Here is a 9,138-nt window from a genome sequence, read left to right as displayed (position 1 = left end):
GCTCCTTACGTGTCTTCTCTGTCCTGCTGTGTGGCTGCAGCTGGCACAGACCCTGCTGTGAGGTTCTCCAGGGAATCCCTCTGTCCATTCTTTACCTGCATCTTCCACAGCATTGGCTAAAACAGAGACTGGCAGTAAGAATCTGGCAGCTCCAGTTCTGTGTATTCCCCTGATCCTTTGTTTACTGTCCTTGGGGCACTGTTGGTTTTACTGAAGGCAGTTAATAGGTACTGATCTTCCAGGTGAGATCTGCACGAGATAGGAAATACCCACCTCAGCTGATAGCTCTATCTAGGACCTGCCTGCTCTCTTGTGCTGCATGACTTGTACACATCATCCAGCACCTGCAGAGGGATGCTTTTGCCTCCTGCTGTGCTTGTGGTAAGGTTAAGTTGTCAGAGGGGGAAAATTGGATTGTTTAATGTCCCAAACAAGAGCTCTTGATGATCCTGCCTCACTTGAGTGGGTAAAGGTTGATAAAAATCTCTGGTCTGGTTCCAGGTGTGAGGTGACTTCACAGGAATGGCTCTGGGGATGGCTTGTCCCCTGGGCTGCAGTGACAGTTCCAACTAGCCTGGCACCTTCTCCCTTGAAGGAAGCATCCCCTGAAGCTGTGGGAGTGGTTGCAGGAAAGGGCTGTGGTGGTCTCACAGTGCCCCTCCTGAAGTGTGCTGATCTGCTTCTGCCTTGGATGTTTGCAGGGATTAAAAGCAGACTGAGCTCTGCTTGGTGTCATTTCCCAGAATGTAGGGAATGTCCCTTCAGCTGATGTGTTCTGAGGAGCAGCTGCTGCCAGGCTGGGATTTGCACTGTCACCGTGTTGCACCTTGCCCCTGGCAGGTCCTCTGCTGGCAGGACAACAGCTCCCAAAATGTGGATGTGAACAGAGAGCAGGGAGGAATCATTCTGGGCCTTGGCAGCCAGTAACAGAGGGGTTTTATTTTCTTCTTCAGCCACCAAGGGACTTTTCCCTGGATAGAGAGCCCTGACTCTGGTTATTCCTGGGCTCTACATAAAGCTGAGCAGACAAGCCCTGTGGAGATGTGCCTCCTGTTCTGGAAAAGAACTGCCAAGGGTTTAAATTCTGCAGGGCTTGGCATAGCTGTGAGCAGCATATGCTTTAGGGCACAGACAAACCTCTACAGGGAGCTTGGGGAAAAGTGCTGTTTAAATTATTTTATCTTGAAATGCTCCCTGTGGGCAGGGGAGATGTTTGCTGCTGGTACAAGAGACGTGGCAGAGGAGAGGAGGTGGGCTCTGACTCCCTTCAGTGTGTTGATAAAGTGAATTATTTAGTGACAAAGTGAAAGGATCGTTGCAGAGTTGTTCTCTGGTCCAAAATATGTAGCCCTCACTTGGGAAAACCAATCTAGTTTAATGGGAAACTACTCCCCTGTGTCTCTGTCTAGGGCAGTTTTAGTTCTCAGGTTTTTTTAGGGACATGTTTGGCTTTTGAACACTGGTGGGGTAGAACTGTCTGCTGCTGCAATCATCCTGCTCTTTGCAGAGGTTTTGGGTGCTCTGTAGATAGCAATCCCCGATGGCAGCTGCCACATGTCAAGAAGCCAGATGGTGTTTTCATGTGATGCTTTATTGGGTGCAGAGAATGCCAGTGACTGGAGCAGTACAGTGCGTGTGCAGCCCGGGGAGGGGGCTCAGCAATCCTGACAGGACCTGTCCTGTTCTGCATTTGCAAAGGCTGGACAGGTCCTGGCAGAGCAAGCAAAGGGACTCCCTGCTGGCTTGGTTCACTCTCATCAAAAGGATACTGAGGAGCATTTTGTTTACCTCCCTCCCCACCATGAGGTAGAAGCACAGGAGACAAGAAAGGGGCCTGTGCCTGTAACACCCAGGCTTAGACCCAGCTGCTGCCTGTCTCCTGCTGGGTTTTGAAGCTTTGAACACATTCAACTTCACAGGTTTGGACTGTCTCACTAATTCTGGCACGTCAGCCACTGAAAGCTTATTGAATTCTAGGTATGGAACCAGCTCTAGCTCAGTTCATGTGCGCAAAGCAGGGGCTGTTTGCCTTTCCCTCCCTTCCCCTGTTGCCCCAAAGCAAGCCTGTGCCTCCTGCCCATGCCATACCTACCCACTGTCTGTGCTCTACAGGGACAGGGGTGCAGCTGGAAGCCTTTAATTAACAAACTGCTCTACCAATATTCTCTCCAGGTTTACTTCACTCTTCTTGGGGATGTTTGTTCCATCTCGTGTTACTCCAGCTCTGAATCATCCCGCTCAGAATTATCCACCTCAGAATAATCCAGCTGAGAATAATCATCTTCATCCTAAATTCCATGGCAGCAAAGAGAATCCCTTAAACTAGATGTCTGGTTTGTAAATCTTTTTATTAAAAGAGTTGTTTTTTTTTCTTTTCCACAGTAGTAAAGCTTTGGCACTTACAGTATAAAAATAATCACTGATCATAATTACACCAAATTCCTCTTTTGTCAACTGCATACTAAGTGTCTTCCATACATTTTATTCCCATATAAAAACACTTGAAGATCAGGGGAACAAAACTGATAAATAACAGTATGAGATATAAAGATACAGCTAGAAAAATACTAGGATCATCAAGAAAGAATTAGGACTGTGCATATTTTAAAAATCACAGTGATTGGATTTGCTGTTCCTATCTTATTGCTGGCTGCACGCTTATGTGAAAGCAGAAGTGTTTGGTGGACTTTCCTATCCCTAAACCTCAGTATTGTTGTACTCAAATGTTCTTGCAGAGCAAAAGAACCTTGAGTTTCTACACCCTCCCTCCCCATCAGTATTTTGATCCCCCACCAAATTTGTGATTTACAACCTCTCCCCTTCCTCCCCATTTTTTTTCCTTGCCCTCTTTAAATTTGAAAATATTGAGCAAAACCAAGACAATCACTATCAATCATGAGAAAAGTCTGAAACACTCCAAGAGTGGCGCTTGGAGAAGCTGTGAGTTGAGCTTAAGCTGGGAAAATGGCTCCAGAGCAGGGGGCCATTCTCACTAGATGCAGTTTTGCTAGCATCACTCCAGTTTGGATGGTAATCGTGGCACATAGGGATTTATACTTTGGTTTGTCTGTTGCCATGGCCGCAAGAAGTCTTGCTCGATGTTACTTTCCCCGTGGCTGTTGTGTGTCTGCCTGTACATCTAGGGGCATGAAACACTCAATGGGGCAGTTGACGTTCTGTCGGGAGGGAAGGAAATCAGTTAGAGCTCTGTCCTGGGCGTGGTTTGTGCTGGGAGCTGTTGGCAGCGCCTGGGGCTGTTTCCCAGCACAAAGCACACAGCTGGAAATCACTCCATGCACTACTGCCTCAGAGCATGCATCGAGGCCCTGCTGGGACTGTGGCACTGCCCGTGTGTGTGGAGGGTGAGCTCAAGCAGGTGTGTGTGTGCTGGGGGCTGCCATGCACTACTGGGGGAGCACGAACCCGCGGCTGCTCTCGCCCTGCAGCGACCCCACCACCTGTGCCAGACTCAACCAGGACGGGGCAGAGAAGGAGAGCTGTACTCACAGTGTTGGTGGCCTGGTGGTACCTCTGTGTGAACTGTGTGTAGGTGTGGCCAGCAGAGCCTTCGGGGGCCACCTCCACGCTGGGCCTGCGGCAGTTGTCACAGCGCCAGCCCTGCGGGGACAGAACGGGCCCGTCAGTGCCGTGGCCAAGGAGCTGCCAGGGCTCACAGCATCTCAGGCTGGGCTGGGCTGGGAGGGAGCCTAAAGCTCATCCCATTCCACTCCCCTCCTGTGGGCAGAGACACCTTCCACTATCCCAGGCTGCTCCAAGCACCACCCAGCCTGGCCTTGGACACTTGCAGGGATGGGGCAGCCACAGCTTCTCTGGGAAATCTGTGCCAGGCCTCACCACCCCCACAGGGAAGAATTTCTTCCTGATATCCAATCTAAATCTACTCTCCTTCAGCTTGAAGCCATTAATTCACGATCATTCATACACAAGGCTAGAGCCAGCAGCACCAATGAGGCTGCTCCTGTGTTACACCAGACAGGCACCAATGCAAGTACTGCAGCTCTCCTAATCACTTCTCTCCTTATATGGGCCTGTTTTGGCCCCTTCCATGACCTGAAACCCAGCAGTCTTAAGTGCAGCCCAGCACAGCCTCCCCTGTGCCCAGCCTAACACCTCCCTCCTGCTTACCTGCTGTCCTCCGTAACAAGTGCAGGAGCAGATGGCCCCAAAGTACTCCTTCTGCCACTGCTCCCCAACGTGGTACATCTTCCCATCGTCATAGCACGTGGTCTCATCTGTGGAGGCACAGGCAGAGCTCAGATGCAGGGCCTGGGCTTGGCTTTAAGCATTCTCAAAGCAGCCAGGTGATCAGAAGGGGAGCCCCTGGGGAAGTGTGCTCCCCTTGTCTGACCAGAGGCTCCCTGACTGGCAGGGGAACATCAGACATGCTCACAGCTCTCCAGACACTTTAACCTACAGCAGGGGGGTATTTTCCTGACAAGAGCAATGCAGTTTAAGTCACAGTGTGAAGGCCAGAGGAGCTTGAGGCAAGAGGCCCTGCAGGAAAGTCCAGCTGGGGTAATCCACCCCTCTGAGACAGTGACATATCCCTGGTGTGCAGCTCCAGGGCCAGAGGCAGACAGGTGCTCAGTGTGCTGTGACCTCAGCTAACAGAAGGTTTTCTTTTTTTCAAGCTCAGGAATGTGAGATTTATGCCTTCATCTCTTGTGAGAACAGACTGAAGCTGTCACCAGTTCAGCCTGAACCAGGCACACTGATAATCTGCTTGTCCCCCTGGCAGGACAGAGCTGAGATGCTGAATGAGAGCTCAGACTAACAGCAGAAAGACACTTACGAGGTTCACACTTGAATTCTCCTTTTCCATTCCCAAGGCAGGTGCAGCTCATCATCTGTCCATTCTCCCCTTGCCTGTCCCACTTCTCCCCAATCTTGTAGTTAACTCCATTGTCATGGCACCACTCTGGAGAAGGTAGGGGAACAAGAATCAGGAGTTATCCCACATACAGCAGGAGGAAAAGAGCTTGGCATTGTCTCAGGAAAGGCAGGAGAAAGAATCTTCTCAGCTCATCTAAGTTCCAAGGAGGAAAAGGGTTCAGCTCCTGCAGTTTTTAACTGCTGAAGGCTGTTTCAGCTCTGGAAAATGTGTAGAGGCTCTTGGGAAAAAAGTAGGATGTGACAAAGAGTGGGGAGAGGCGGTTTGGTTCATAGGAGATGAAAAGAAATGAAAAGGAATTTAATAGATGTGGGGTAGGAAAGAAGAGAAGAATATTTAAGTGCTCTTTTTTGAACAAATACCCAGCATAAAATTTACCACAATCTTGCAAGACACCATGGGTAAGCCGTGAGTATCCAATAATGAAATATAAATATTAATCCTGTAAAATAAGCATCTTTTCCTGTAAAATTAAGTGTCTTTACATGACTCCTGACTCCTCTGAATCTATGCAAATTGCAGAAATACTCTCTTTGCTGAGCTTATTCCACAATTTAAAAGCCTAATTTCAATTAGCTAGGTATGTGTCGTGTTAAACTGCTCAATCACAGACTTTTGTTCCATTCCCTTGTGTCAAGTTGGATATTTTTCCATGTAAACCATACAGTTCTGCAAAGAATAAAACTTAATGCCCTGGGCAGAAGTGTTAGAAAAATTAGAAAACTGGTTTTGCAAGCTGCTTTGCAAAGGCTGCCTGCAATGCAAATCAGATTTATTGTAATTCCAGCACTGGCTGTAATACCCACTGAAATCCACACTTTTCCATATTGCCAAGGCATGTCTGGCAAGGTAAAAAAGTCTCTTATCAATACAATATTGATTGTTGCTGGTGGCAATTCTAGATTAGATGCAAAGCTCAGAGGTAACCAAAGTTTTCCATCACTTCTTATGATGCAAAACACCACTTTGGTTTAAGGACTTCAGACCCTGCCTTCATTTGCATCATGTTTGGATCAGGCTGAGTCTGTCAAACATGGCACTGGTGCTGGGGGAGAGTGGGGATGGGGATGGTTAACAGCAAGCTACTCACTAGAAGAGTCACATCTGAAATGGCCACTGCCAAAGCCTAAACACTGGCACCAGAGCTTAAAGCCAGTTTCAGATAAGCGCTCCCATTCCTCGCCAATGGAATAATAGGAGCCGGTGTAAGTATCAAAGCAGGTGTCGTCAGCTGGCTGGTTTAATCCTTCAGACACTGGAACAGAAAGAGAAGAAACAGGCATCACACACAGCAATGGGAGCTGCTGAAAGACAGACTGATTTTCAGTGAATACACACTTTTTGCTTCTTGCAATATCCTGGCAGTAATGGAGTTACCCCATGGGCATATACTTGACGGCTGTCAGCAGCCCAGCTCCCTGTGATTTATTTTCCATTTGCATGTGTCAGAGCAGTTGAATGATAAAAAAAAAAACTGACATGAAGGCTATTTTCATTTTGATTTGCCAAGTTTCAAGCAAGTGCGAGTTTTTGCATTTGCTGCTGGTGAGCAACAACCTGACTCTGCCTGTTTTTAGGAGAAAATGTGCTGTAAGATGCTGAGGAACAGCATGGGGTTGGTAGCTACACGTGCACCTTTTTGGGGTGCTGCAGGTTGTGTGTCATGGCAGGGGGATGGGAGAAGGAGAGCAGACCCTGTTGGGCAGAGTGATTGGTCGCCTTAGGTGTGTGCCTTGGCTGGTGGGTGCTTTACAACCACCAGCTCAGGTGTGATAATCAGGGTCAAGAGCTGATGGTCCAGTCTGTGACAGATACAAGACTCCCTTTAAGCACAGCAAAACCCAGATCTCTCTTGGGGCCTTGGGGTGTGTCTGCAGGCTCAAAGCACACTCTCTGTGCTTGCACAGCAGCTCAGGACAGCTCTCATCCCACCATCGGTGTCTGTAAGTTATCCAAAACCAGAGGACCTCACAAATCACTTGTCCCAGTGTCCTGCTATGAACTGTCCTTGTCAGAAGTTTCCTTTCTGAACTATTGTCAAGCTTGGGCACCAGGTAGGTGACCTTGAGTAAGGGGAATGAGGCAGGGGCTGCACAGGTTCAGCCAGACTCCCCAAGGCTGTTCCTTACCAGTGTTGCCAACTGTGACCACCTCCTCCAGCACCTTCTGTCTTCGGTGGTCCTTCAGGGCTTCTACTATGATGTTGTAGGTGGCCCCTCTTGTGAGACCCTTGAGTGTGGCACTAGAGGAAGTGCCAGGAACCCTGAACTGCAACAAGAGACAATGCCAGGTCACCAGAAAGGTGGGAATACCCTTTAGATGTTACCTCTCTTATAGGAGAGACAGGATGTTTAGGATGACCCCTATGCTCTGTACCATGATGGAGCCAGACCACTCCCCTTAGATACTCTGAGAATTTCAAACAATACCAAGTCAGACTTGGCTACTCTGGACTATGGATCACGAGGGGTTAGTTTTGCCATTTCAAGGAAACCAAGGGAGACTTCATAGGAAGAGTGCTGTAGCTTGGAGAAGCAGCACCTCAGTCTTTAAAACTTCCACTCAGCTATCTGCCCCCTTCCTTGGTCAAACATTACTGCTGACAGCATTTCAAATTTTTCTGGTTTTGCAGTTTTATCCTGGAGCATTTTCCATAAAAGAGGTAAGGGAGGCTTTCATCCATCCTGGTCTCAGCTACGTGTTAAACAGACTCTTCAGGCTAATTCCTGCCACTCCCTTAGCACAGCAGAGGCTCTGGGGCCCCGAGAGACTCAGGTGAGGCTACACCATCCCTCTGCTGAGACAGCCCGTTACCTGCAGCGTGTCCTCATCCTGGCTGACGGGCTGGCAGGAGATGATGTACTCGGAGCTCTCCAGCAGCGGTCTCCAGGAGATGGTGGTCTGGGACAGGGCCTCCTGGCCCGCGCTGTCGTTGCGCCGGGGCCCGCGCGAGTGCGGGTACAAGGGCTCCACCACGATGGGCACCTGGTACCCCGGGATCTCGATGGCTTCGTCCACGCTGGGCAGCGGCTGCCTGGATCCCGGCCTGAGGGGAGTGGCTGTGGTGGGCCCAGGCCGCCTGTAGCCGTGCTCCTCGAAGAAGACCTGCTGCCCCTGGTGTCCCACTGTCTGAGGGTGCCCAGAGGAGCCTGGAAGTTGGATACCGTTGCCATTGTCATACCTGTTGTTCGTGAGGTAAGGGGTCCCCTCGTCAATGGAAGGCACATCCAGGATGTCGGGCTGGTTGGGGTGTGGTCTGCTGATCAACGTGGGGAGATCATCTGGCCAAGGAAAGGTTAGAGGCCATCAAGCAAAGTGTGACAAAGCAACAATGGAAATCCATCAGCTGCATTACACCACTCCAAGCATCAAATATTAGCAATTACCCCAAGATGCAACACACCTTTTATGAGGTAATTTCCCTCTCTGCATCTTTTACACGTAGGCATAAAAAGTGTGCTGCTACAAAATTTTCATACAGCTGAGCAACACTTTTGAACACTGCAACCCAAAGAAGCCACCACCACTGCTCAGACTGAGAAGAAATGATTACAAGAGATAGTCGCAGGTTATCATTTTAAGAGGAATCATTGGTGAGCAGGAAGAAACTTGCTCCTTGATTATATCTGGATGTCCAGCTGATTTTTTGCTTGCTATAGGCATCTCAATCTTGTACTGTGAAAGTTGCAAAGCAAGAGGAATGCAACAGGCAACAAATGGAATGGATTCTGCATTTGACACCATCAAGTGTTAGACAGTCATGTTAACCCTGATTTAATTATCCATTAGGTACCCAAGCAAGAATCCAGCATCAAGCACACTGTTCTGTTGCTAGTGTTCAAACACAGGTAAATGTTATTAATATAAATTTAGAAGTGTACCTCCTGCATCCTTAGAAAGGCAAACCTCCTTACAAAGCCTATTTGACTCAAAGAAAAGGTGAGGCTGAGTGGTATGAACAGGACATTTTTAAAAGCATCATTATTTCAGTCCTCCACAAGTGTCCTTCAATGTCTTTCACACGGTATTCCCCAAGTAGAAGCTATCTCCTACTGGCACACAACAATCCAGAGCTTTGTTTTACCTGTCCTTTTTCTGCCAACCAGTGGTTCACTCTTCTGACTGTTCTTCACAGCAATAATGTAGATGATGTATTCAGTGCCAGGTTCCAAACCTAGGGAGGGAGGAAGGACATAAAGCAGCTCATTTTAGACTCATGTCAGTCT

The 9,138-nt window shown here is 48.7% G+C and overlaps 1 protein-coding gene across 6 annotated transcripts in view; it reads right to left on the bottom strand.

Moving 5' to 3' along the window:
* Positions 1-1,572: 1,572 nt before the first annotated feature.
* The window catches only part of FN1 (fibronectin 1), a 51,879-nt gene continuing 44,313 nt past the window's right edge, over positions 1,573-9,138 (bottom strand). For 4 of the 6 annotated variants that reach the window (XM_053983192.1, XM_053983196.1, XM_053983197.1 and 1 more), the window contains 8 exons: positions 8,997-9,086; positions 7,727-8,193; positions 7,042-7,180; positions 6,003-6,167; positions 4,814-4,939; positions 4,147-4,253; positions 3,508-3,618; positions 2,330-3,176 (listed from right to left, as the gene is read on the bottom strand). In XM_053983192.1, the coding sequence (XP_053839167.1) occupies positions 3,102-3,176; positions 3,508-3,618; positions 4,147-4,253; positions 4,814-4,939; positions 6,003-6,167; positions 7,042-7,180; positions 7,727-8,193; positions 8,997-9,086 (1,280 nt within the window). In that variant the 3' untranslated portion in view covers positions 2,330-3,101. Of the gene's footprint in view, positions 2,289-2,329; positions 3,177-3,507; positions 3,619-4,146; positions 4,254-4,813; positions 4,940-6,002; positions 6,168-7,041; positions 7,181-7,726; positions 8,194-8,996; positions 9,087-9,138 lie in introns of those variants that run through there. The other 2 variants (XM_053983194.1, XM_053983193.1) reach the window with 2 other exon arrangements.

Source organism: Vidua macroura, chromosome 7 (genome assembly GCF_024509145.1).
Source record: "Vidua macroura isolate BioBank_ID:100142 chromosome 7, ASM2450914v1, whole genome shotgun sequence".
In the NCBI taxonomy this organism is placed as follows: Eukaryota; Metazoa; Chordata; class Aves; order Passeriformes; family Viduidae; genus Vidua; species Vidua macroura.
The sequence above is the reverse complement of the archived record's forward strand: the minus strand, read 5'-3'. Positions and strand labels throughout refer to the sequence as shown.